This window comes from Mchenga conophoros, linkage group LG16 (genome assembly GCF_057382185.1).
Source record: "Mchenga conophoros isolate Kocher_MC1m ecotype Shallow Benthic linkage group LG16, M_conophoros_male_GT1.1, whole genome shotgun sequence".
NCBI lineage: Eukaryota > Metazoa > Chordata > Actinopteri > Cichliformes > Cichlidae > Mchenga > Mchenga conophoros.
The window spans coordinates 32,454,188-32,477,734 of NC_140541.1; the positions used below are offsets into that span (position 1 = coordinate 32,454,188).

Sequence of the window (23,547 nt, forward strand, 5' to 3'; positions counted from 1 at the left end):
ATATTTTGCAGCTAAAGAGAAACATCTTGAAATTGAACTCTTTCTTCGCAAGCACAACTATTTTGTAAAGAAAAAAACAATCCACTAGCTAACTGAACACAGCAAATCACATTTGGTTTCTTTTCACACTGTTTCCTACAATGATACTGGACTTTGAAGATGGGTCATGTTCTTACCAGTCACTGTTGGGGTCAAAGGTGTGACCCTCATTGGCACTGTGCTCATTACAGAAGAGAGCTGTTCTTGAACATTGGGAAGGTCAGTGAACTCAGACACAGATACAGCATGACTGGGCTCGCCAGTTATGGTCTGAAGTTCTCTGGGGTCAGAGCCTCGGGTTCCAATTGCAATGGTCAAGACACCCAGCTGTTTGAGAGCAGAGGCTGGTTCATCAATACTGTCAAATGATCTTCCACCAGTGATCAATATTAGGACCTGCGGAACTCCTGATGGCTGCCTGCTTCCGGCAGAGGCCGTGAAGACGTTATCCCTCAAGTACCGGAGAGCTGCTCCAGTGTTGAGGGGTCGTCCGCCTTTGTGCCTCAAACCTCTGACACTGTCAAGGACCTCTCTTTTTGTGGTGTACGTGTTCAGATAGAACTGGACGGCTGGATCGCTGCTGTACTGAACAACCGACACACGGTCTTTGCCATCATCCACACTGAGTGTGTCTACTTGTTTTTGGACAAAGTCTCTCATAGCTGGGAATCCACTTCTAGTACCATCAGATCCATCCAGCAAAAACACCACATCCCTTCCTGCTGGCTGTCTGACCACTAAGAGACATGAGATTTACCATATGTTTAACTTGGTCAATCAAATATTTTGCAGCTAAAGAGAAACATCTTGAAATTGAACTCTTTCTTCGCAAGCACAACTATTTAAAAAAAAAAACTCAATCCACTAGCTAACTGAACACAGCAAATCACATTTGGTTTCTTTTCACACTGTTTCCTACCATGATACTGGAGATTACAAAGGAGTCACGTTCTTACCGGTCACTGTTGGTGTCATGGGCGTGGCCCTCACTATCACTTTGCTCATTACAGAAGAGAGCTGTTCTTGGACACTGGGAAGGTCAGTGAACTCGGACACTGACAGAGCATAACTGGGCTCATATGATAGTTTCTGCAGCTCTCTAGCATCTGAGGTCCTAGTTCCAATGCCAATCACATAAATGCCCTGCTGTTTGAGAGCTGAGGCTGGGCTATCTACATTGTCAAAAGACCTTCCCCCAGTTAGTAAGATCAATATCTGTGGGACACCCTGCAGGCGTCTACTTCCAGAGGAGTTTGTAAAGACGTTGTCTCTGACGTATTGGAGAGCTGCCCCAGTGTTTAGGGGTCTTCCTCCTCTGTGTCTAAGCCCTCTGACCGAGTCCACCACATCCTCCCTTGTGGTATATGTGTTCAGATAGAAATGGACCTCTGGTTCTCTGCTGTACTGGACCACAGAGACATGGTCTTTGTTTTCTCCCACATTGATTTTCTCCACCACTCTCTCTACAAAATCACGCATGGCAGGAAAGCCATTCCTTGTGCCATCAGAACCATCCAGAAGGAATACAATATCTTTTCTGTCACGTGAAGCTGAGAAAAGACAGTAGGACAAAAAAATGAAAACCTTTCACAAAGCTTGTGAGATTATCTTTCACTGGCACACTAATATTTTAACAACACTAGCCTGGCCTACTTCTGTTTTAGAAAGACCACAGCATGCTACCAACTGGTTTGAAATGCACAAAAAACCTATACACACATCACATTCATTTATTTGCTTTTCCTCACTGTAGCTAAAATTAATAACTTTTGGAGCAAGCAACAGGATGTGTCTGACAACGTACCAATTACGGTTGGTAATTCTGGGGTGACTTCAAAAACTGCAGCTTCCACAGAGGACTCAAGTTGCTGTTGCACTTTGGGTAGGTCAGTAAGTTCAGACACAGATAGAGCATAACTGGGCTCGCCAGTTATGGTCTGAAGTTCTCTGGGGTCAGAGCCTCGGGTTCCAATTGCAATGGTCAAGACACCCAGCTGTTTGAGAGCAGAGGCTGGTTCATCAATACTGTCAAATGATCTTCCACCAGTGATCAATATTAGGACCTGCGGAACTCCTGATGGCCGCCTGCTTCCGGCAGAGGCCGTGAAGACGTTATCCCTCAAGTACCGGAGAGCTGCTCCAGTGTTGAGGGGTCGTCCGCCTTTGTGCCTCAAACCTCTGACACTGTCAAGGACCTCTCTTTTTGTGGTGTACGTGTTCAGATAGAACTGGACGGCTGGATCGCTGCTGTACTGAACAACCGACACACGGTCTTTGCCATCATCCACACTGAGTGTGTCTACTTGTTTTTGGACAAAGTCTCTCATAGCTGGGAATCCACTTCTAGTAGCATCAGATCCATCCAGCAAAAACACCACATCCCTTCCTGCTGGCTGTCTGACCACTAAGAGACATGAGATTTACCATATGTTTAACTTGGTCAATCAAATATTTTGCAGCTAAAAAGCACCATGGTAAAAGTGAACTCTTTCTTTACAACCACAACTATTTTATAAAAAAAACAAAAACGAAAACAGAACAAAAAAAAAGGAAAAACAATCCACTGGCTGATTAAACACAGCAAAACCAAATGATTTCTTTTCACACTGTTTCCTACAATGATACTGGACTTTGAAGATGGGTCATGTTCTTACCAGTTACTGTTGGGGTCAAAGGTGTGACCCTCATTGGCACTGTGCTCATTACAGAAGAGAGCTGTTCTTGAACATTGGGAAGGTCAGTGAACTCAGACACAGATACAGCATGACTGGGCTCGCCAGTTATGGTCTGAAGTTCTCTGGGGTCAGAGCCTCGGGTTCCAATTGCAATGGTCAAGACACCCAGCTGTTTGAGAGCAGAGGCTGGTTCATCAATACTGTCAAATGATCTTCCACCAGTGATCAATATTAGGACCTGCGGAACTCCTGAGGGCCGCCTGCTTCCGGCAGAGGCCGTGAAGACGTTATCCCTCAAGTACCGGAGAGCTGCTCCAGTGTTGAGGGGTCGTCCGCCTTTGTGCCTCAAACCTCTGACACTGTCAAGGACCTCTCTTTTTGTGGTGTACGTGTTCAGATAGAACTGGACGGCTGGATCGCTGCTGTACTGAACAACCGACACACGGTCTTTGCCATCATCCACACTGAGTGTGTCTACTTGTTTTTGGACAAAGTCTCTCATAGCTGGGAATCCACTTCTAGTAGCATCAGATCCATCCAGCAAAAACACCACATCCCTTCCTGCTGGCTGTCTGACCACTAAGAGACATGAGATTTACCATATGTTTAACTTGGTCAATCAAATATTTTGCAGCTAAAGAGAAACATCTTGAAATTGAACTCTTTCTTCGCAAGCACAACTATTTAAAAAAAAAAACTCAATCCACTAGCTAACTGAACACAGCAAATCACATTTGGTTTCTTTTCACACTGTTTCCTACCATGATACTGGAGATTACAAAGGAGTCACGTTCTTACCGGTCACTGTTGGTGTCATGGGCGTGGCCCTCACTATCACTTTGCTCATTACAGAAGAGAGCTGTTCTTGGACACTGGGAAGGTCAGTGAACTCGGACACTGACAGAGCATAACTGGGCTCATATGATAGTTTCTGCAGCTCTCTAGCATCTGAGGTCCTAGTTCCAATGCCAATCACATAAATGCCCTGCTGTTTGAGAGCTGAGGCTGGGCTATCTACATTGTCAAAAGACCTTCCCCCAGTTAGTAAGATCAATATCTGTGGGACACCCTGCAGGCGTCTACTTCCAGAGGAGTTTGTAAAGACGTTGTCTCTGACGTATTGGAGAGCTGCCCCAGTGTTTAGGGGTCTTCCTCCTCTGTGTCTAAGCCCTCTGACCGAGTCCACCACATCCTCCCTTGTGGTATATGTGTTCAGATAGAAATGGACCTCTGGTTCTCTGCTGTACTGGACCACAGAGACATGGTCTTTGTTTTCTCCCACATTGATTTTCTCCACCACTCTCTCTACAAAATCACGCATGGCAGGAAAGCCATTCCTTGTGCCATCAGAACCATCCAGAAGGAATACAATATCTTTTCTGTCACGTGAAGCTGAGAAAAGACAGTAGGACAAAAAAATGAAAACCTTTCACAAAGCTTGTGAGATTATCTTTCACTGGCACACTAATATTTTAACAACACTAGCCTGGCCTACTTCTGTTTTAGAAAGACCACAGCATGCTACCAACTGGTTTGAAATGCACAAAAAACCTATACACACATCACATTCATTTATTTGCTTTTCCTCACTGTAGCTAAAATTAATAACTTTTGGAGCAAGCAACAGGATGTGTCTGACAACGTACCAATTACGGTTGGTAATTCTGGGGTGACTTCAAAAACTGCAGCTTCCACAGAGGACTCAAGTTGCTGTTGCACTTTGGGTAGGTCAGTAAGTTCAGACACAGATAGAGCATAACTGGGCTCGCCAGTTATGGTCTGAAGTTCTCTGGGGTCAGAGCCTCGGGTTCCAATTGCAATGGTCAAGACACCCAGCTGTTTGAGAGCAGAGGCTGGTTCATCAATACTGTCAAATGATCTTCCACCAGTGATCAATATTAGGACCTGCGGAACTCCTGATGGCCGCCTGCTTCCGGCAGAGGCCGTGAAGACGTTATCCCTCAAGTACCGGAGAGCTGCTCCAGTGTTGAGGGGTCGTCCGCCTTTGTGCCTCAAACCTCTGACACTGTCAAGGACCTCTCTTTTTGTGGTGTACGTGTTCAGATAGAACTGGACGGCTGGATCGCTGCTGTACTGAACAACCGACACACGGTCTTTGCCATCATCCACACTGAGTGTGTCTACTTGTTTTTGGACAAAGTCTCTCATAGCTGGGAATCCACTTCTAGTAGCATCAGATCCATCCAGCAAAAACACCACATCCCTTCCTGCTGGCTGTCTGACCACTAAGAGACATGAGATTTACCATATGTTTAACTTGGTCAATCAAATATTTTGCAGCTAAAAAGCACCATGGTAAAAGTGAACTCTTTCTTTACAACCACAACTATTTTATAAAAAAAACAAAAACGAAAACAGAACAAAAAAAAAGGAAAAACAATCCACTGGCTGATTAAACACAGCAAAACCAAATGATTTCTTTTCACACTGTTTCCTACAATGATACTGGACTTTGAAGATGGGTCATGTTCTTACCAGTTACTGTTGGGGTCAAAGGTGTGACCCTCATTGGCACTGTGCTCATTACAGAAGAGAGCTGTTCTTGAACATTGGGAAGGTCAGTGAACTCAGACACAGATACAGCATGACTGGGCTCGCCAGTTATGGTCTGAAGTTCTCTGGGGTCAGAGCCTCGGGTTCCAATTGCAATGGTCAAGACACCCAGCTGTTTGAGAGCAGAGGCTGGTTCATCAATACTGTCAAATGATCTTCCACCAGTGATCAATATTAGGACCTGCGGAACTCCTGAGGGCCGCCTGCTTCCGGCAGAGGCCGTGAAGACGTTATCCCTCAAGTACCGGAGAGCTGCTCCAGTGTTGAGGGGTCGTCCGCCTTTGTGCCTCAAACCTCTGACACTGTCAAGGACCTCTCTTTTTGTGGTGTACGTGTTCAGATAGAACTGGACGGCTGGATCGCTGCTGTACTGAACAACCGACACACGGTCTTTGCCATCATCCACACTGAGTGTGTCTACTTGTTTTTGGACAAAGTCTCTCATAGCTGGGAATCCACTTCTAGTAGCATCAGATCCATCCAGCAAAAACACCACATCCCTTCCTGCTGGCTGTCTGACCACTAAGAGACATGAGATTTACCATATGTTTAACTTGGTCAATCAAATATTTTGCAGCTAAAGAGAAACATCTTGAAATTGAACTCTTTCTTCGCAAGCACAACTATTTAAAAAAAAAAAACACAATCCACTAGCTAACTGAACACAGCAAATCACATTTGGTTTCTTTTCACACTGTTTCCTACCATGATACTGGAGATTACAAAGGAGTCACGTTCTTACCGGTCACTGTTGGTGTCATGGGCGTGGCCCTCACTATCACTTTGCTCATTACAGAAGAGAGCTGTTCTTGGACACTGGGAAGGTCAGGGAACTCGGACACTGACAGAGCATAACTGGGCTCATATGATAGTTTCTGCAGCTCTCTAGCATCTGAGGTCCTAGTTCCAATGCCAATCACATAAATGCCCTGCTGTTTGAGAGCTGAGGCTGGGCTATCTACATTGTCAAAAGACCTTCCCCCAGTTAGTAAGATCAATATCTGTGGGACACCCTGCAGGCGTCTACTTCCAGAGGAGTTTGTAAAGACGTTGTCTCTGACGTATTGGAGAGCTGCCCCAGTGTTTAGGGGTCTTCCTCCTCTGTGTCTAAGCCCTCTGACCGAGTCCACCACATCCTCCCTTGTGGTATATGTGTTCAGATAGAAATGGACCTCTGGTTCTCTGCTGTACTGGACCACAGAGACATGGTCTTTGTTTTCTCCCACATTGATTTTCTCCACCACTCTCTCTACAAAATCACGCATGGCAGGAAAGCCATTCCTTGTGCCATCAGAACCATCCAGAAGGAATACAATATCTTTTCTGTCACGTGAAGCTGAGAAAAGACAGTAGGACAAAAAAATGAAAACCTTTCACAAAGCTTGTGAGATTATCTTTCACTGGCACACTAATATTTTAACAACACTAGCCTGGCCTACTTCTGTTTTAGAAAGACCACAGCATGCTACCAACTGGTTTGAAATGCACAAAAAACCTATACACACATCACATTCATTTATTTGCTTTTCCTCACTGTAGCTAAAATTAATAACTTTTGGAGCAAGCAACAGGATGTGTCTGACAACGTACCAATTACGGTTGGTAATTCTGGGGTGACTTCAAAAACTGCAGCTTCCACAGAGGACTCAAGTTGCTGTTGCACTTTGGGTAGGTCAGTAAGTTCAGACACAGATAGAGCATAACTGGGCTCGCCAGTTATGGTCTGAAGTTCTCTGGGGTCAGAGCCTCGGGTTCCAATTGCAATGGTCAAGACACCCAGCTGTTTGAGAGCAGAGGCTGGTTCATCAATACTGTCAAATGATCTTCCACCAGTGATCAATATTAGGACCTGCGGAACTCCTGATGGCCGCCTGCTTCCGGCAGAGGCCGTGAAGACGTTATCCCTCAAGTACCGGAGAGCTGCTCCAGTGTTGAGGGGTCGTCCGCCTTTGTGCCTCAAACCTCTGACACTGTCAAGGACCTCTCTTTTTGTGGTGTACGTGTTCAGATAGAACTGGACGGCTGGATCGCTGCTGTACTGAACAACCGACACACGGTCTTTGCCATCATCCACACTGAGTGTGTCTACTTGTTTTTGGACAAAGTCTCTCATAGCTGGGAATCCACTTCTAGTAGCATCAGATCCATCCAGCAAAAACACCACATCCCTTCCTGCTGGCTGTCTGACCACTAAGAGACATGAGATTTACCATATGTTTAACTTGGTCAATCAAATATTTTGCAGCTAAAAAGCACCATGGTAAAAGTGAACTCTTTCTTTACAACCACAACTATTTTATAAAAAAAACAAAAACGAAAACAGAACAAAAAAAAAGGAAAAACAATCCACTGGCTGATTAAACACAGCAAAACCAAATGATTTCTTTTCACACTGTTTCCTACAATGATACTGGACTTTGAAGATGGGTCATGTTCTTACCAGTTACTGTTGGGGTCAAAGGTGTGACCCTCATTGGCACTGTGCTCATTACAGAAGAGAGCTGTTCTTGAACATTGGGAAGGTCAGTGAACTCAGACACAGATACAGCATGACTGGGCTCGCCAGTTATGGTCTGAAGTTCTCTGGGGTCAGAGCCTCGGGTTCCAATTGCAATGGTCAAGACACCCAGCTGTTTGAGAGCAGAGGCTGGTTCATCAATACTGTCAAATGATCTTCCACCAGTGATCAATATTAGGACCTGCGGAACTCCTGAGGGCCGCCTGCTTCCGGCAGAGGCCGTGAAGACGTTATCCCTCAAGTACCGGAGAGCTGCTCCAGTGTTGAGGGGTCGTCCGCCTTTGTGCCTCAAACCTCTGACACTGTCAAGGACCTCTCTTTTTGTGGTGTACGTGTTCAGATAGAACTGGACGGCTGGATCGCTGCTGTACTGAACAACCGACACACGGTCTTTGCCATCATCCACACTGAGTGTGTCTACTTGTTTTTGGACAAAGTCTCTCATAGCTGGGAATCCACTTCTAGTAGCATCAGATCCATCCAGCAAAAACACCACATCCCTTCCTGCTGGCTGTCTGACCACTAAGAGACATGAGATTTACCATATGTTTAACTTGGTCAATCAAATATTTTGCAGCTAAAGAGAAACATCTTGAAATTGAACTCTTTCTTCGCAAGCACAACTATTTAAAAAAAAAAACACAATCCACTAGCTAACTGAACACAGCAAATCACATTTGGTTTCTTTTCACACTGTTTCCTACCATGATACTGGAGATTACAAAGGAGTCACGTTCTTACCGGTCACTGTTGGTGTCATGGGCGTGGCCCTCACTATCACTTTGCTCATTACAGAAGAGAGCTGTTCTTGGACACTGGGAAGGTCAGTGAACTCGGACACTGACAGAGCATAACTGGGCTCATATGATAGTTTCTGCAGCTCTCTAGCATCTGAGGTCCTAGTTCCAATGCCAATCACATAAATGCCCTGCTGTTTGAGAGCTGAGGCTGGGCTATCTACATTGTCAAAAGACCTTCCCCCAGTTAGTAAGATCAATATCTGTGGGACACCCTGCAGGCGTCTACTTCCAGAGGAGTTTGTAAAGACGTTGTCTCTGACGTATTGGAGAGCTGCCCCAGTGTTTAGGGGTCTTCCTCCTCTGTGTCTAAGCCCTCTGACCGAGTCCACCACATCCTCCCTTGTGGTATATGTGTTCAGATAGAAATGGACCTCTGGTTCTCTGCTGTACTGGACCACAGAGACATGGTCTTTGTTTTCTCCCACATTGATTTTCTCCACCACTCTCTCTACAAAATCACGCATGGCAGGAAAGCCATTCCTTGTGCCATCAGAACCATCCAGAAGGAATACAATATCTTTTCTGTCACGTGAAGCTGAGAAAAGACAGTAGGACAAAAAAATGAAAACCTTTCACAAAGCTTGTGAGATTATCTTTCACTGGCACACTAATATTTTAACAACACTAGCCTGGCCTACTTCTGTTTTAGAAAGACCACAGCATGCTACCAACTGGTTTGAAATGCACAAAAAACCTATACACACATCACATTCATTTATTTGCTTTTCCTCACTGTAGCTAAAATTAATAACTTTTGGAGCAAGCAACAGGATGTGTCTGACAACGTACCAATTACGGTTGGTAATTCTGGGGTGACTTCAAAAACTGCAGCTTCCACAGAGGACTCAAGTTGCTGTTGCACTTTGGGTAGGTCAGTAAGTTCAGACACAGATAGAGCATAACTGGGCTCGCCAGTTATGGTCTGAAGTTCTCTGGGGTCAGAGCCTCGGGTTCCAATTGCAATGGTCAAGACACCCAGCTGTTTGAGAGCAGAGGCTGGTTCATCAATACTGTCAAATGATCTTCCACCAGTGATCAATATTAGGACCTGCGGAACTCCTGATGGCCGCCTGCTTCCGGCAGAGGCCGTGAAGACGTTATCCCTCAAGTACCGGAGAGCTGCTCCAGTGTTGAGGGGTCGTCCGCCTTTGTGCCTCAAACCTCTGACACTGTCAAGGACCTCTCTTTTTGTGGTGTACGTGTTCAGATAGAACTGGACGGCTGGATCGCTGCTGTACTGAACAACCGACACACGGTCTTTGCCATCATCCACACTGAGTGTGTCTACTTGTTTTTGGACAAAGTCTCTCATAGCTGGGAATCCACTTCTAGTAGCATCAGATCCATCCAGCAAAAACACCACATCCCTTCCTGCTGGCTGTCTGACCACTAAGAGACATGAGATTTACCATACGTTTAACTTGGTCAATCAAATATTTTGCAGCTAAAGAGAAACATCTTGAAATTGAACTCTTTCTTCGCAAGCACAACTATTTAAAAAAAAAAAAGACAATCCACTAGCTAACTGAACACAGCAAATCACATTTGGTTTCTTTTCACACTGTTTCCTACCATGATACTGGAGATTACAAAGGAGTCACGTTCTTACCGGTCACTGTTGGTGTCATGGGCGTGGCCCTCACTATCACTTTGCTCATTACAGAAGAGAGCTGTTCTTGGACACTGGGAAGGTCAGTGAACTCGGACACTGACAGAGCATAACTGGGCTCATATGATAGTTTCTGCAGCTCTCTAGCATCTGAGGTCCTAGTTCCAATGCCAATCACATAAATGCCCTGCTGTTTGAGAGCTGAGGCTGGGCTATCTACATTGTCAAAAGACCTTCCCCCAGTTAGTAAGATCAATATCTGTGGGACACCCTGCAGGCGTCTACTTCCAGAGGAGTTTGTAAAGACGTTGTCTCTGACGTATTGGAGAGCTGCCCCAGTGTTTAGGGGTCTTCCTCCTCTGTGTCTAAGCCCTCTGACCGAGTCCACCACATCCTCCCTTGTGGTATATGTGTTCAGATAGAAATGGACCTCTGGTTCTCTGCTGTACTGGACCACAGAGACATGGTCTTTGTTTTCTCCCACATTGATTTTCTCCACCACTCTCTCTACAAAATCACGCATGGCAGGAAAGCCATTCCTTGTGCCATCAGAACCATCCAGAAGGAATACAATATCTTTTCTGTCACGTGAAGCTGAGAAAAGACAGTAGGACAAAAAAATGAAAACCTTTCACAAAGCTTGTGAGATTATCTTTCACTGGCACACTAATATTTTAACAACACTAGCCTGGCCTACTTCTGTTTTAGAAAGACCACAGCATGCTACCAACTGGTTTGAAATGCACAAAAAACCTATACACACATCACATTCATTTATTTGCTTTTCCTCACTGTAGCTAAAATTAATAACTTTTGGAGCAAGCAACAGGATGTGTCTGACAACGTACCAATTACGGTTGGTAATTCTGGGGTGACTTCAAAAACTGCAGCTTCCACAGAGGACTCAAGTTGCTGTTGCACTTTGGGTAGGTCAGTAAGTTCAGACACAGATAGAGCATAACTGGGCTCGCCAGTTATGGTCTGAAGTTCTCTGGGGTCAGAGCCTCGGGTTCCAATTGCAATGGTCAAGACACCCAGCTGTTTGAGAGCAGAGGCTGGTTCATCAATACTGTCAAATGATCTTCCACCAGTGATCAATATTAGGACCTGCGGAACTCCTGATGGCCGCCTGCTTCCGGCAGAGGCCGTGAAGACGTTATCCCTCAAGTACCGGAGAGCTGCTCCAGTGTTGAGGGGTCGTCCGCCTTTGTGCCTCAAACCTCTGACACTGTCAAGGACCTCTCTTTTTGTGGTGTACGTGTTCAGATAGAACTGGACGGCTGGATCGCTGCTGTACTGAACAACCGACACACGGTCTTTGCCATCATCCACACTGAGTGTGTCTACTTGTTTTTGGACAAAGTCTCTCATAGCTGGGAATCCACTTCTAGTAGCATCAGATCCATCCAGCAAAAACACCACATCCCTTCCTGCTGGCTGTCTGACCACTAAGAGACATGAGATTTACCATATGTTTAACTTGGTCAATCAAATATTTTGCAGCTAAAAAGCACCATGGTAAAAGTGAACTCTTTCTTTACAACCACAACTATTTTATAAAAAAAACAAAAACGAAAACAGAACAAAAAAAAAGGAAAAACAATCCACTGGCTGATTAAACACAGCAAAACCAAATGATTTCTTTTCACACTGTTTCCTACAATGATACTGGACTTTGAAGATGGGTCATGTTCTTACCAGTTACTGTTGGGGTCAAAGGTGTGACCCTCATTGGCACTGTGCTCATTACAGAAGAGAGCTGTTCTTGAACATTGGGAAGGTCAGTGAACTCAGACACAGATACAGCATGACTGGGCTCGCCAGTTATGGTCTGAAGTTCTCTGGGGTCAGAGCCTCGGGTTCCAATTGCAATGGTCAAGACACCCAGCTGTTTGAGAGCAGAGGCTGGTTCATCAATACTGTCAAATGATCTTCCACCAGTGATCAATATTAGGACCTGCGGAACTCCTGAGGGCCGCCTGCTTCCGGCAGAGGCCGTGAAGACGTTATCCCTCAAGTACCGGAGAGCTGCTCCAGTGTTGAGGGGTCGTCCGCCTTTGTGCCTCAAACCTCTGACACTGTCAAGGACCTCTCTTTTTGTGGTGTACGTGTTCAGATAGAACTGGACGGCTGGATCGCTGCTGTACTGAACAACCGACACACGGTCTTTGCCATCATCCACACTGAGTGTGTCTACTTGTTTTTGGACAAAGTCTCTCATAGCTGGGAATCCACTTCTAGTAGCATCAGATCCATCCAGCAAAAACACCACATCCCTTCCTGCTGGCTGTCTGACCACTAAGAGACATGAGATTTACCATATGTTTAACTTGGTCAATCAAATATTTTGCAGCTAAAAAGCACCATGGTAAAAGTGAACTCTTTCTTTACAACCACAACTATTTTATAAAAAAAACAAAAACGAAAACAGAACCAAAAAAAAAGGAAAAACAATCCACTGGCTGATTAAACACAGCAAAACCAAATGATTTCTTTTCACACTGTTTCCTACAATGATACTGGACTTTGAAGATGGGTCATGTTCTTACCAGTTACTGTTGGGGTTAAAGGTGTGACCCTCATTGGCACTGTGCTCATTACAGAAGAGAGCTGTTCTTGAACATTGGGAAGGTCAGTGAACTCAGACACAGATACAGCATGACTGGGCTCGCCAGTTATGGTCTGAAGTTCTCTGGGGTCAGAGCCTCGGGTTCCAATTGCAATGGTCAAGACACCCAGCTGTTTGAGAGCAGAGGCTGGTTCATCAATACTGTCAAATGATCTTCCACCAGTGATCAATATTAGGACCTGCGGAACTCCTGAGGGCCGCCTGCTTCCGGCAGAGGCCGTGAAGACGTTATCCCTCAAGTACCGGAGAGCTGCTCCAGTGTTGAGGGGTCGTCCGCCTTTGTGCCTCAAACCTCTGACACTGTCAAGGACCTCTCTTTTTGTGGTGTACGTGTTCAGATAGAACTGGACGGCTGGATCGCTGCTGTACTGAACAACCGACACACGGTCTTTGCCATCATCCACACTGAGTGTGTCTACTTGTTTTTGGACAAAGTCTCTCATAGCTGGGAATCCACTTCTAGTAGCATCAGATCCATCCAGCAAAAACACCACATCCCTTCCTGCTGGCTGTCTGACCACTAAGAGACATGAGATTTACCATATGTTTAACTTGGTCAATCAAATATTTTGCAGCTAAAGAGAAACATCTTGAAATTGAACTCTTTCTTCGCAAGCACAACTATTTAAAAAAAAAAACACAATCCACTAGCTAACTGAACACAGCAAATCACATTTGGTTTCTTTTCACACTGTTTCCTACCATGATACTGGAGATTACAAAGGAGTCACGTTCTTACCGGTCACTGTTGGTGTCATGGGCGTGGCCCTCACTATCACTTTGCTCATTACAGAAGAGAGCTGTTCTTGGACACTGGGAAGGTCAGTGAACTCGGACACTGACAGAGCATAACTGGGCTCATATGATAGTTTCTGCAGCTCTCTAGCATCTGAGGTCCTAGTTCCAATGCCAATCACATAAATGCCCTGCTGTTTGAGAGCTGAGGCTGGGCTATCTACATTGTCAAAAGACCTTCCCCCAGTTAGTAAGATCAATATCTGTGGGACACCCTGCAGGCGTCTACTTCCAGAGGAGTTTGTAAAGACGTTGTCTCTGACGTATTGGAGAGCTGCCCCAGTGTTTAGGGGTCTTCCTCCTCTGTGTCTAAGCCCTCTGACTGAGTCCACCACATCCTCCCTTGTGGTATATGTGTTCAGATAGAAATGGACCTCTGGTTCTCTGCTGTACTGGACCACAGAGACATGGTCTTTGTTTTCTCCCACATTGATTTTCTCCACCACTCTCTCTACAAAATCACGCATGGCAGGAAAGCCATTCCTTGTGCCATCAGAACCATCCAGAAGGAATACAATATCTTTTCTGTCACGTGAAGCTGAGAAAAGACAGTAGGACAAAAAAATGAAAACCTTTCACAAAGCTTGTGAGATTATCTTTCACTGGCACACTAATATTTTAACAACACTAGCCTGGCCTACTTCTGTTTTAGAAAGACCACAGCATGCTACCAACTGGTTTGAAATGCACAAAAAACCTATACACACATCACATTCATTTATTTGCTTTTCCTCACTGTAGCTAAAATTAATAACTTTTGGAGCAAGCAACAGGATGTGTCTGACAACGTACCAATTACGGTTGGTAATTCTGGGGTGACTTCAAAAACTGCAGCTTCCACAGAGGACTCAAGTTGCTGTTGCACTTTGGGTAGGTCAGTAAGTTCAGACACAGATAGAGCATAACTGGGCTCGCCAGTTATGGTCTGAAGTTCTCTGGGGTCAGAGCCTCGGGTTCCAATTGCAATGGTCAAGACACCCAGCTGTTTGAGAGCAGAGGCTGGTTCATCAATACTGTCAAATGATCTTCCACCAGTGATCAATATTAGGACCTGCGGAACTCCTGATGGCCGCCTGCTTCCGGCAGAGGCCGTGAAGACGTTATCCCTCAAGTACCGGAGAGCTGCTCCAGTGTTGAGGGGTCGTCCGCCTTTGTGCCTCAAACCTCTGACACTGTCAAGGACCTCTCTTTTTGTGGTGTACGTGTTCAGATAGAACTGGACGGCTGGATCGCTGCTGTACTGAACAACCGACACACGGTCTTTGCCATCATCCACACTGAGTGTGTCTACTTGTTTTTGGACAAAGTCTCTCATAGCTGGGAATCCACTTCTAGTAGCATCAGATCCATCCAGCAAAAACACCACATCCCTTCCTGCTGGCTGTCTGACCACTAAGAGACATGAGATTTACCATATGTTTAACTTGGTCAATCAAATATTTTGCAGCTAAAAAGCACCATGGTAAAAGTGAACTCTTTCTTTACAACCACAACTATTTTATAAAAAAAACAAAAACGAAAACAGAACAAAAAAAAAGGAAAAACAATCCACTGGCTGATTAAACACAGCAAAACCAAATGATTTCTTTTCACACTGTTTCCTACAATGATACTGGACTTTGAAGATGGGTCATGTTCTTACCAGTTACTGTTGGGGTCAAAGGTGTGACCCTCATTGGCACTGTGCTCATTACAGAAGAGAGCTGTTCTTGAACATTGGGAAGGTCAGTGAACTCAGACACAGATACAGCATGACTGGGCTCGCCAGTTATGGTCTGAAGTTCTCTGGGGTCAGAGCCTCGGGTTCCAATTGCAATGGTCAAGACACCCAGCTGTTTGAGAGCAGAGGCTGGTTCATCAATACTGTCAAATGATCTTCCACCAGTGATCAATATTAGGACCTGCGGAACTCCTGAGGGCCGCCTGCTTCCGGCAGAGGCCGTGAAGATGTTATCCCTCAAGTACCGGAGAGCTGCTCCAGTGTTGAGGGGTCGTCCGCCTTTGTGCCTCAAACCTCTGACACTGTCAAGGACCTCTCTTTTTGTGGTGTACGTGTTCAGATAGAACTGGACGGCTGGATCGCTGCTGTACTGAACAACCGACACACGGTCTTTGCCATCATCCACACTGAGTGTGTCTACTTGTTTTTGGACAAAGTCTCTCATAGCTGGGAATCCACTTCTAGTAGCATCAGATCCATCCAGCAAAAACACCACATCCCTTCCTGCTGGCTGTCTGACCACTAAGAGACATGAGATTTACCATATGTTTAACTTGGTCAATCAAATATTTTGCAGCTAAAGAGAAACATCTTGAAATTGAACTCTTTCTTCGCAAGCACAACTATTTAAAAAAAAAAACACAATCCACTAGCTAACTGAACACAGCAAATCACATTTGGTTTCTTTTCACACTGTTTCCTACCATGATACTGGAGATTACAAAGGAGTCACGTTCTTACCGGTCACTGTTGGTGTCATGGGCGTGGCCCTCACTATCACTTTGCTCATTACAGAAGAGAGCTGTTCTTGGACACTGGGAAGGTCAGTGAACTCGGACACTGACAGAGCATAACTGGGCTCATATGATAGTTTCTGCAGCTCTCTAGCATCTGAGGTCCTAGTTCCAATGCCAATCACATAAATGCCCTGCTGTTTGAGAGCTGAGGCTGGGCTATCTACATTGTCAAAAGACCTTCCCCCAGTTAGTAAGATCAATATCTGTGGGACACCCTGCAGGCGTCTACTTCCAGAGGAGTTTGTAAAGACGTTGTCTCTGACGTATTGGAGAGCTGCCCCAGTGTTTAGGGGTCTTCCTCCTCTGTGTCTAAGCCCTCTGACTGAGTCCACCACATCCTCCCTTGTGGTATATGTGTTCAGATAGAAATGGACCTCTGGTTCTCTGCTGTACTGGACCACAGAGACATGGTCTTTGTTTTCTCCCACATTGATTTTCTCCACCACTCTCTCTACAAAATCACGCATGGCAGGAAAGCCATTCCTTGTGCCATCAGAACCATCCAGAAGGAATACAATATCTTTTCTGTCACGTGAAGCTGAGAAAAGACAGTAGGACAAAAAAATGAAAACCTTTCACAAAGCTTGTGAGATTATCTTTCACTGGCACACTAATATTTTAACAACACTAGCCTGGCCTACTTCTGTTTTAGAAAGACCACAGCATGCTACCAACTGGTTTGAAATGCACAAAAAACCTATACACACATCACATTCATTTATTTGCTTTTCCTCACTGTAGCTAAAATTAATAACTTTTGGAGCAAGCAACAGGATGTGTCTGACAACGTACCAATTACGGTTGGTAATTCTGGGGTGACTTCAAAAACTGCAGCTTCCACAGAGGACTCAAGTTGCTGTTGCACTTTGGGTAGGTCAGTAAGTTCAGACACAGATAGAGCATAACTGGGCTCGCCAGTTATGGTCTGAAGTTCTCTGGGGTCAGAGCCTCGGGTTCCAATTGCAATGGTCAAGACACCCAGCTGTTTGAGAGCAGAGGCTGGTTCATCAATACTGTCAAATGATCTTCCACCAGTGATCAATATTAGGACCTGCGGAACTCCTGATGGCCGCCTGCTTCCGGCAGAGGCCGTGAAGACGTTATCCCTCAAGTACCGGAGAGCTGCTCCAGTGTTGAGGGGTCGTCCGCCTTTGTGCCTCAAACCTCTGACACTGTCAAGGACCTCTCTTTTTGTGGTGTACGTGTTCAGATAGAACTGGACGGCTGGATCGCTGCTGTACTGAACAACCGACACACGGTCTTTGCCATCATCCACACTGAGTGTGTCTACTTGTTTTTGGACAAAGTCTCTCATAGCTGGGAATCCACTTCTAGTAGCATCAGATCCATCCAGCAAAAACACCACATCCCTTCCTGCTGGCTGTCTGACCACTAAGAGACATGAGATTTACCATATGTTTAACTTGGTCAATCAAATATTTTGCAGCTAAAAAGCACCATGGTAAAAGTGAACTCTTTCTTTACAACCACAACTATTTTATAAAAAAAACAAAAACGAAAACAGAACAAAAAAAAAGGAAAAACAATCCACTGGCTGATTAAACACAGCAAAACCAAATGATTTCTTTTCACACTGTTTCCTACAATGATACTGGACTTTGAAGATGGGTCATGTTCTTACCAGTTACTGTTGGGGTCAAAGGTGTGACCCTCATTGGCACTGTGCTCATTACAGAAGAGAGCTGTTCTTGAACATTGGGAAGGTCAGTGAACTCAGACACAGATACAGCATGACTGGGCTCGCCAGTTATGGTCTGAAGTTCTCTGGGGTCAGAGCCTCGGGTTCCAATTGCAATGGTCAAGACACCCAGCTGTTTGAGAGCAGAGGCTGGTTCATCAATACTGTCAAATGATCTTCCACCAGTGATCAATATTAGGACCTGCGGAACTCCTGAGGGCCGCCTGCTTCCGGCAGAGGCCGTGAAGATGTTATCCCTCAAGTACCGGAGAGCTGCTCCAGTGTTGAGGGGTCGTCCGCCTTTGTGCCTCAAACCTCTGACACTGTCAAGGACCTCTCTTTTTGTGGTGTACGTGTTCAGATAGAACTGGACGGCTGGATCGCTGCTGTACTGAACAACCGACACACGGTCTTTGCCATCATCCACACTGAGTGTGTCTACTTGTTTTTGGACAAAGTCTCTCATAGCTGGGAATCCACTTCTAGTAGCATCAGATCCATCCAGCAAAAACACCACATCCCTTCCTGCTGGCTGTCTGACCACTAAGAGACATGAGATTTACCATATGTTTAACTTGGTCAATCAAATATTTTGCAGCTAAAGAGAAACATCTTGAAATTGAACTCTTTCTTCGCAAGCACAACTATTTAAAAAAAAAAACACAATCCACTAGCTAACTGAACACAGCAAATCACATTTGGTTTCTTTTCACACTGTTTCCTACCATGATACTGGAGATTACAAAGGAGTCACGTTCTTACCGGTCACTGTTGGTGTCATGGGCGTGGCCCTCACTATCACTTTGCTCATTACAGAAGAGAGCTGTTCTTGGACACTGGGAAGGTCAGTGAACTCGGACACTGACAGAGCATAACTGGGCTCATATGATAGTTTCTGCAGCTCTCTAGCATCTGAGGTCCTAGTTCCAATGCCAATCACATAAATGCCCTGCTGTTTGAGAGCTGAGGCTGGGCTATCTACATTGTCAAAAGACCTTCCCCCAGTTAGTAAGATCAATATCTGTGGGACACCCTGCAGGCGTCTACTTCCAGAGGAGTTTGTAAAGACGTTGTCTCTGACGTATTGGAGAGCTGCCCCAGTGTTTAGGGGTCTTCCTCCTCTGTGTCTAAGCCCTCTGACCGAGTCCACCACATCCTCCCTTGTGGTATATGTGTTCAGATAGAAATGGACCTCTGGTTCTCTGCTGTACTGGACCACAGAGACATGGTCTTTGTTTTCTCCCACATTGATTTTCTCCACCACTCTCTCTACAAAATCACGCATGGCAGGAAAGCCATTCCTTGTGCCATCAGAACCATCCAGAAGGAATACAATATCTTTTCTGTCACGTGAAGCTGAGAAAAGACAGTAGGACAAAAAAATGAAAACCTTTCACAAAGCTTGTGAGATTATCTTTCACTGGCACACTAATATTTTAACAACACTAGCCTGGCCTACTTCTGTTTTAGAAAGACCACAGCATGCTACCAACTGGTTTGAAATGCACAAAAAACCTATACACACATCACATTCATTTATTTGCTTTTCCTCACTGTAGCTAAAATTAATAACTTTTGGAGCAAGCAACAGGATGTGTCTGACAACGTACCAATTACGGTTGGTAATTCTGGGGTGACTTCAAAAACTGCAGCTTCCACAGAGGACTCAAGTTGCTGTTGCACTTTGGGTAGGTCAGTAAGTTCAGACACAGATAGAGCATAACTGGGCTCGCCAGTTATGGTCTGAAGTTCTCTGGGGTCAGAGCCTCGGGTTCCAATTGCAATGGTCAAGACACCCAGCTGTTTGAGAGCAGAGGCTGGTTCATCAATACTGTCAAATGATCTTCCACCAGTGATCAATATTAGGACCTGCGGAACTCCTGATGGCCGCCTGCTTCCGGCAGAGGCCGTGAAGACGTTATCCCTCAAGTACCGGAGAGCTGCTCCAGTGTTGAGGGGTCGTCCGCCTTTGTGCCTCAAACCTCTGACACTGTCAAGGACCTCTCTTTTTGTGGTGTACGTGTTCAGATAGAACTGGACGGCTGGATCGCTGCTGTACTGAACAACCGACACACGGTCTTTGCCATCATCCACACTGAGTGTGTCTACTTGTTTTTGGACAAAGTCTCTCATAGCTGGGAATCCACTTCTAGTAGCATCAGATCCATCCAGCAAAAACACCACATCCCTTCCTGCTGGCTGTCTGACCACTAAGAGACATGAGATTTACCATATGTTTAACTTGGTCAATCAAATATTTTGCAGCTAAAAAGCACCATGGTAAAAGTGAACTCTTTCTTTACAACCACAACTATTTTATAAAAAAAACAAAAACGAAAACAGAACAAAAAAAAGGAAAAACAATCCACTGGCTGATTAAACACAGCAAAACCAAATGATTTCTTTTCACACTGTTTCCTACAATGATACTGGACTTTGAAGATGGGTCATGTTCTTACCAGTTACTGTTGGGGTCAAAGGTGTGACCCTCATTGGCACTGTGCTCATTACAGAAGAGAGCTGTTCTTGAACATTGGGAAGGTCAGTGAACTCAGACACAGATACAGCATGACTGGGCTCGCCAGTTATGGTCTGAAGTTCTCTGGGGTCAGAGCCTCGGGTTCCAATTGCAATGGTCAAGACACCCAGCTGTTTGAGAGCAGAGGCTGGTTCATCAATACTGTCAAATGATCTTCCACCAGTGATCAATATTAGGACCTGCGGAACTCCTGATGGCCGCCTGCTTCCGGCAGAGGCCGTGAAGACGTTATCCCTCAAGTACCGGAGAGCTGCTCCAGTGTTGAGGGGTCGTCCGCCTTTGTGCCTCAAACCTCTGACACTGTCAAGGACCTCTCTTTTTGTGGTGTACGTGTTCAGATAGAACTGGACGGCTGGATCGCTGCTGTACTGAACAACCGACACACGGTCTTTGCCATCATCCACACTGAGTGTGTCTACTTGTTTTTGGACAAAGTCTCTCATAGCTGGGAATCCACTTCTAGTAGCATCAGATCCATCCAGCAAAAACACCACATCCCTTCCTGCTGGCTGTCTGACCACTAAGAGACATGAGATTTACCATACGTTTAACTTGGTCAATCAAATATTTTGCAGCTAAAGAGAAACATCTTGAAATTGAACTCTTTCTTCGCAAGCACAACTATTTAAAAAAAAAAAAGACAATCCACTAGCTAACTGAACACAGCAAATCACATTTGGTTTCTTTTCACACTGTTTCCTACCATGATACTGGAGATTACAAAGGAGTCACGTTCTTACCGGTCACTGTTGGTGTCATGGGCGTGGCCCTCACTATCACTTTGCTCATTACAGAAGAGAGCTGTTCTTGGACACTGGGAAGGTCAGTGAACTCGGACACTGACAGAGCATAACTGGGCTCATATGATAGTTTCTGCAGCTCTCTAGCATCTGAGGTCCTAGTTCCAATGCCAATCACATAAATGCCCTGCTGTTTGAGAGCTGAGGCTGGGCTATCTACATTGTCAAAAGACCTTCCCCCAGTTAGTAAGATCAATATCTGTGGGACACCCTGCAGGCGTCTACTTCCAGAGGAGTTTGTAAAGACGTTGTCTCTGACGTATTGGAGAGCTGCCCCAGTGTTTAGGGGTCTTCCTCCTCTGTGTCTAAGCCCTCTGACCGAGTCCACCACATCCTCCCTTGTGGTATATGTGTTCAGATAGAAATGGACCTCTGGTTCTCTGCTGTACTGGACCACAGAGACATGGTCTTTGTTTTCTCCCACATTGATTTTCTCCACCACTCTCTCTACAAAATCACGCATGGCAGGAAAGCCATTCCTTGTGCCATCAGAACCATCCAGAAGGAATACAATATCTTTTCTGTCACGTGAAGCTGAGAAAAGACAGTAGGACAAAAAAATGAAAACCTTTCACAAAGCTTGTGAGATTATCTTTCACTGGCACACTAATATTTTAACAACACTAGCCTGGCCTACTTCTGTTTTAGAAAGACCACAGCATGCTACCAACTGGTTTGAAATGCACAAAAAACCTATACACACATCACATTCATTTATTTGCTTTTCCTCACTGTAGCTAAAATTAATAACTTTTGGAGCAAGCAACAGGATGTGTCTGACAACGTACCAATTACGGTTGGTAATTCTGGGGTGACTTCAAAAACTGCAGCTTCCACAGAGGACTCAAGTTGCTGTTGCACTTTGGGTAGGTCAGTAAGTTCAGACACAGATAGAGCATAACTGGGCTCGCCAGTTATGGTCTGAAGTTCTCTGGGGTCAGAGCCTCGGGTTCCAATTGCAATGGTCAAGACACCCAGCTGTTTGAGAGCAGAGGCTGGTTCATCAATACTGTCAAATGATCTTCCACCAGTGATCAATATTAGGACCTGCGGAACTCCTGATGGCCGCCTGCTTCCGGCAGAGGCCGTGAAGACGTTATCCCTCAAGTACCGGAGAGCTGCTCCAGTGTTGAGGGGTCGTCCGCCTTTGTGCCTCAAACCTCTGACACTGTCAAGGACCTCTCTTTTTGTGGTGTACGTGTTCAGATAGAACTGGACGGCTGGATCGCTGCTGTACTGAACAACCGACACACGGTCTTTGCCATCATCCACACTGAGTGTGTCTACTTGTTTTTGGACAAAGTCTCTCATAGCTGGGAATCCACTTCTAGTAGCATCAGATCCATCCAGCAAAAACACCACATCCCTTCCTGCTGGCTGTCTGACCACTAAGAGACATGAGATTTACCATATGTTTAACTTGGTCAATCAAATATTTTGCAGCTAAAAAGCACCATGGTAAAAGTGAACTCTTTCTTTACAACCACAACTATTTTATAAAAAAAACAAAAACGAAAACAGAACAAAAAAAAAGGAAAAACAATCCACTGGCTGATTAAACACAGCAAAACCAAATGATTTCTTTTCACACTGTTTCCTACAATGATACTGGACTTTGAAGATGGGTCATGTTCTTACCAGTTACTGTTGGGGTCAAAGGTGTGACCCTCATTGGCACTGTGCTCATTACAGAAGAGAGCTGTTCTTGAACATTGGGAAGGTCAGTGAACTCAGACACAGATACAGCATGACTGGGCTCGCCAGTTATGGTCTGAAGTTCTCTGGGGTCAGAGCCTCGGGTTCCAATTGCAATGGTCAAGACACCCAGCTGTTTGAGAGCAGAGGCTGGTTCATCAATACTGTCAAATGATCTTCCACCAGTGATCAATATTAGGACCTGCGGAACTCCTGAGGGCCGCCTGCTTCCGGCAGAGGCCGTGAAGATGTTATCCCTCAAGTACCGGAGAGCTGCTCCAGTGTTGAGGGGTCGTCCGCCTTTGTGCCTCAAACCTCTGACACTGTCAAGGACCTCTCTTTTTGTGGTGTACGTGTTCAGATAGAACTGGACGGCTGGATCGCTGCTGTACTGAACAACCGACACACGGTCTTTGCCATCATCCACACTGAGTGTGTCTACTTGTTTTTGGACAAAGTCTCTCATAGCTGGGAATCCACTTCTAGTAGCATCAGATCCATCCAGCAAAAACACCACATCCCTTCCTGCTGGCTGTCTGACCACTAAGAGACATGAGATTTACCATATGTTTAACTTGGTCAATCAAATATTTTGCAGCTAAAGAGAAACATCTTGAAATTGAACTCTTTCTTCGCAAGCACAACTATTTAAAAAAAA

The 23,547-nt window shown here is 45.3% G+C and overlaps 15 protein-coding genes across 16 annotated transcripts in view; all 15 read right to left on the reverse strand.

The window, feature by feature from the left end:
* LOC146557102 (collagen alpha-3(VI) chain-like) overlaps positions 1-23,547 on the reverse strand; it is a 104,282-nt gene that overhangs the window by 43,457 nt on the left and 37,278 nt on the right. The gene's annotated exons all lie outside the window — the stretch shown is intronic.
* On the reverse strand, positions 136-1,775 carry LOC146557115 (collagen alpha-3(VI) chain-like). The gene is made up of 2 exons (XM_085250090.1): positions 996-1,775; positions 136-776 (listed from the first exon to the last, which is right to left on the reverse strand). Exons 1-2 carry the CDS (start codon positions 1,516-1,518, stop codon positions 136-138), a joined length of 1,164 nt encoding a protein of 387 aa, XP_085106216.1. The 5' UTR covers positions 1,519-1,775.
* LOC146557116 (collagen alpha-3(VI) chain-like) lies at positions 1,700-3,216 on the reverse strand. Its single transcript, XM_085249539.1, has 3 exons — positions 2,694-3,216; positions 1,844-2,443; positions 1,700-1,725 (listed from the first exon to the last, which is right to left on the reverse strand). The coding sequence occupies exons 1-3, from the start codon at positions 3,214-3,216 to the stop codon at positions 1,700-1,702; spliced, it is 1,149 nt and encodes a 382-aa protein (XP_085105665.1).
* On the reverse strand, positions 3,490-4,883 carry LOC146557117 (collagen alpha-3(VI) chain-like). Its single transcript, XM_085250101.1, has 2 exons — positions 4,361-4,883; positions 3,490-4,106 (listed from the first exon to the last, which is right to left on the reverse strand). Exons 1-2 carry the CDS (start codon positions 4,881-4,883, stop codon positions 3,490-3,492), a joined length of 1,140 nt encoding a protein of 379 aa, XP_085106227.1.
* On the reverse strand, positions 5,170-6,810 carry LOC146557118 (collagen alpha-3(VI) chain-like). The gene is made up of 2 exons (XM_085250093.1): positions 6,031-6,810; positions 5,170-5,810 (listed from the first exon to the last, which is right to left on the reverse strand). The coding sequence occupies exons 1-2, from the start codon at positions 6,551-6,553 to the stop codon at positions 5,170-5,172; spliced, it is 1,164 nt and encodes a 387-aa protein (XP_085106219.1). The 5' UTR covers positions 6,554-6,810.
* On the reverse strand, positions 6,735-8,251 carry LOC146557119 (collagen alpha-3(VI) chain-like). Its single transcript, XM_085249540.1, has 3 exons — positions 7,729-8,251; positions 6,879-7,478; positions 6,735-6,760 (listed from the first exon to the last, which is right to left on the reverse strand). Exons 1-3 carry the CDS (start codon positions 8,249-8,251, stop codon positions 6,735-6,737), a joined length of 1,149 nt encoding a protein of 382 aa, XP_085105666.1.
* LOC146557120 (collagen alpha-3(VI) chain-like) lies at positions 8,525-9,918 on the reverse strand. Its single transcript, XM_085250097.1, has 2 exons — positions 9,396-9,918; positions 8,525-9,141 (listed from the first exon to the last, which is right to left on the reverse strand). The coding sequence occupies exons 1-2, from the start codon at positions 9,916-9,918 to the stop codon at positions 8,525-8,527; spliced, it is 1,140 nt and encodes a 379-aa protein (XP_085106223.1).
* Positions 10,193-11,586, reverse strand: LOC146557121 (collagen alpha-3(VI) chain-like). The gene is made up of 2 exons (XM_085250102.1): positions 11,064-11,586; positions 10,193-10,809 (listed from the first exon to the last, which is right to left on the reverse strand). The coding sequence occupies exons 1-2, from the start codon at positions 11,584-11,586 to the stop codon at positions 10,193-10,195; spliced, it is 1,140 nt and encodes a 379-aa protein (XP_085106228.1).
* Positions 11,873-13,287, reverse strand: LOC146557122 (collagen alpha-3(VI) chain-like). Its single transcript, XM_085250085.1, has 2 exons — positions 12,765-13,287; positions 11,873-12,513 (listed from the first exon to the last, which is right to left on the reverse strand). Exons 1-2 carry the CDS (start codon positions 13,285-13,287, stop codon positions 11,873-11,875), a joined length of 1,164 nt encoding a protein of 387 aa, XP_085106211.1.
* On the reverse strand, positions 13,561-14,954 carry LOC146557123 (collagen alpha-3(VI) chain-like). Its single transcript, XM_085250106.1, has 2 exons — positions 14,432-14,954; positions 13,561-14,177 (listed from the first exon to the last, which is right to left on the reverse strand). The coding sequence occupies exons 1-2, from the start codon at positions 14,952-14,954 to the stop codon at positions 13,561-13,563; spliced, it is 1,140 nt and encodes a 379-aa protein (XP_085106232.1).
* Positions 15,241-16,880, reverse strand: LOC146557124 (collagen alpha-3(VI) chain-like). Its single transcript, XM_085250094.1, has 2 exons — positions 16,101-16,880; positions 15,241-15,881 (listed from the first exon to the last, which is right to left on the reverse strand). Exons 1-2 carry the CDS (start codon positions 16,621-16,623, stop codon positions 15,241-15,243), a joined length of 1,164 nt encoding a protein of 387 aa, XP_085106220.1. The 5' UTR covers positions 16,624-16,880.
* Positions 16,805-18,321, reverse strand: LOC146557125 (collagen alpha-3(VI) chain-like). Its single transcript, XM_085249541.1, has 3 exons — positions 17,799-18,321; positions 16,949-17,548; positions 16,805-16,830 (listed from the first exon to the last, which is right to left on the reverse strand). Exons 1-3 carry the CDS (start codon positions 18,319-18,321, stop codon positions 16,805-16,807), a joined length of 1,149 nt encoding a protein of 382 aa, XP_085105667.1.
* Positions 18,595-19,988, reverse strand: LOC146557126 (collagen alpha-3(VI) chain-like). Its single transcript, XM_085250098.1, has 2 exons — positions 19,466-19,988; positions 18,595-19,211 (listed from the first exon to the last, which is right to left on the reverse strand). Exons 1-2 carry the CDS (start codon positions 19,986-19,988, stop codon positions 18,595-18,597), a joined length of 1,140 nt encoding a protein of 379 aa, XP_085106224.1.
* LOC146557127 (collagen alpha-3(VI) chain-like) lies at positions 20,274-21,914 on the reverse strand. Its single transcript, XM_085250091.1, has 2 exons — positions 21,135-21,914; positions 20,274-20,914 (listed from the first exon to the last, which is right to left on the reverse strand). Exons 1-2 carry the CDS (start codon positions 21,655-21,657, stop codon positions 20,274-20,276), a joined length of 1,164 nt encoding a protein of 387 aa, XP_085106217.1. The 5' UTR covers positions 21,658-21,914.
* Positions 21,839-23,355, reverse strand: LOC146557128 (collagen alpha-3(VI) chain-like). Its single transcript, XM_085249542.1, has 3 exons — positions 22,833-23,355; positions 21,983-22,582; positions 21,839-21,864 (listed from the first exon to the last, which is right to left on the reverse strand). The coding sequence occupies exons 1-3, from the start codon at positions 23,353-23,355 to the stop codon at positions 21,839-21,841; spliced, it is 1,149 nt and encodes a 382-aa protein (XP_085105668.1).

Coding starts and splice junctions, on each gene's coding strand:
- LOC146557115 (XM_085250090.1), bottom strand. CDS start 1,518: ATGCGTGATTTTGTAGAGAGAGTGGTGGAGAAAATCAATGTGGGAGAA. Junction 777..995: donor CATGACACCAACAGTGACCG/GTAAGAACGTGA, acceptor CATGTCTCTTAG/TGGTCAGACAGCCAGCAGGA.
- LOC146557116 (XM_085249539.1), bottom strand. CDS start 3,216: ATGAGAGACTTTGTCCAAAAACAAGTAGACACACTCAGTGTGGATGAT. Junction 2,444..2,693: donor TTTGACCCCAACAGTAACTG/GTAAGAACATGA, acceptor CATGTCTCTTAG/TGGTCAGACAGCCAGCAGGA. Junction 1,726..1,843: donor AGAATTACCAACCGTAATTG/GTACGTTGTCAG, acceptor ATTTCAAACCAG/TTGGTAGCATGCTGTGGTCT.
- LOC146557117 (XM_085250101.1), bottom strand. CDS start 4,883: ATGAGAGACTTTGTCCAAAAACAAGTAGACACACTCAGTGTGGATGAT. Junction 4,107..4,360: donor AGAATTACCAACCGTAATTG/GTACGTTGTCAG, acceptor GTCTTTTCTCAG/CTTCACGTGACAGAAAAGAT.
- LOC146557118 (XM_085250093.1), bottom strand. CDS start 6,553: ATGCGTGATTTTGTAGAGAGAGTGGTGGAGAAAATCAATGTGGGAGAA. Junction 5,811..6,030: donor CATGACACCAACAGTGACCG/GTAAGAACGTGA, acceptor CATGTCTCTTAG/TGGTCAGACAGCCAGCAGGA.
- LOC146557119 (XM_085249540.1), bottom strand. CDS start 8,251: ATGAGAGACTTTGTCCAAAAACAAGTAGACACACTCAGTGTGGATGAT. Junction 7,479..7,728: donor TTTGACCCCAACAGTAACTG/GTAAGAACATGA, acceptor CATGTCTCTTAG/TGGTCAGACAGCCAGCAGGA. Junction 6,761..6,878: donor AGAATTACCAACCGTAATTG/GTACGTTGTCAG, acceptor ATTTCAAACCAG/TTGGTAGCATGCTGTGGTCT.
- LOC146557120 (XM_085250097.1), bottom strand. CDS start 9,918: ATGAGAGACTTTGTCCAAAAACAAGTAGACACACTCAGTGTGGATGAT. Junction 9,142..9,395: donor AGAATTACCAACCGTAATTG/GTACGTTGTCAG, acceptor GTCTTTTCTCAG/CTTCACGTGACAGAAAAGAT.
- LOC146557121 (XM_085250102.1), bottom strand. CDS start 11,586: ATGAGAGACTTTGTCCAAAAACAAGTAGACACACTCAGTGTGGATGAT. Junction 10,810..11,063: donor AGAATTACCAACCGTAATTG/GTACGTTGTCAG, acceptor GTCTTTTCTCAG/CTTCACGTGACAGAAAAGAT.
- LOC146557122 (XM_085250085.1), bottom strand. CDS start 13,287: ATGAGAGACTTTGTCCAAAAACAAGTAGACACACTCAGTGTGGATGAT. Junction 12,514..12,764: donor TTTAACCCCAACAGTAACTG/GTAAGAACATGA, acceptor CATGTCTCTTAG/TGGTCAGACAGCCAGCAGGA.
- LOC146557123 (XM_085250106.1), bottom strand. CDS start 14,954: ATGAGAGACTTTGTCCAAAAACAAGTAGACACACTCAGTGTGGATGAT. Junction 14,178..14,431: donor AGAATTACCAACCGTAATTG/GTACGTTGTCAG, acceptor GTCTTTTCTCAG/CTTCACGTGACAGAAAAGAT.
- LOC146557124 (XM_085250094.1), bottom strand. CDS start 16,623: ATGCGTGATTTTGTAGAGAGAGTGGTGGAGAAAATCAATGTGGGAGAA. Junction 15,882..16,100: donor CATGACACCAACAGTGACCG/GTAAGAACGTGA, acceptor CATGTCTCTTAG/TGGTCAGACAGCCAGCAGGA.
- LOC146557125 (XM_085249541.1), bottom strand. CDS start 18,321: ATGAGAGACTTTGTCCAAAAACAAGTAGACACACTCAGTGTGGATGAT. Junction 17,549..17,798: donor TTTGACCCCAACAGTAACTG/GTAAGAACATGA, acceptor CATGTCTCTTAG/TGGTCAGACAGCCAGCAGGA. Junction 16,831..16,948: donor AGAATTACCAACCGTAATTG/GTACGTTGTCAG, acceptor ATTTCAAACCAG/TTGGTAGCATGCTGTGGTCT.
- LOC146557126 (XM_085250098.1), bottom strand. CDS start 19,988: ATGAGAGACTTTGTCCAAAAACAAGTAGACACACTCAGTGTGGATGAT. Junction 19,212..19,465: donor AGAATTACCAACCGTAATTG/GTACGTTGTCAG, acceptor GTCTTTTCTCAG/CTTCACGTGACAGAAAAGAT.
- LOC146557127 (XM_085250091.1), bottom strand. CDS start 21,657: ATGCGTGATTTTGTAGAGAGAGTGGTGGAGAAAATCAATGTGGGAGAA. Junction 20,915..21,134: donor CATGACACCAACAGTGACCG/GTAAGAACGTGA, acceptor CATGTCTCTTAG/TGGTCAGACAGCCAGCAGGA.
- LOC146557128 (XM_085249542.1), bottom strand. CDS start 23,355: ATGAGAGACTTTGTCCAAAAACAAGTAGACACACTCAGTGTGGATGAT. Junction 22,583..22,832: donor TTTGACCCCAACAGTAACTG/GTAAGAACATGA, acceptor CATGTCTCTTAG/TGGTCAGACAGCCAGCAGGA. Junction 21,865..21,982: donor AGAATTACCAACCGTAATTG/GTACGTTGTCAG, acceptor ATTTCAAACCAG/TTGGTAGCATGCTGTGGTCT.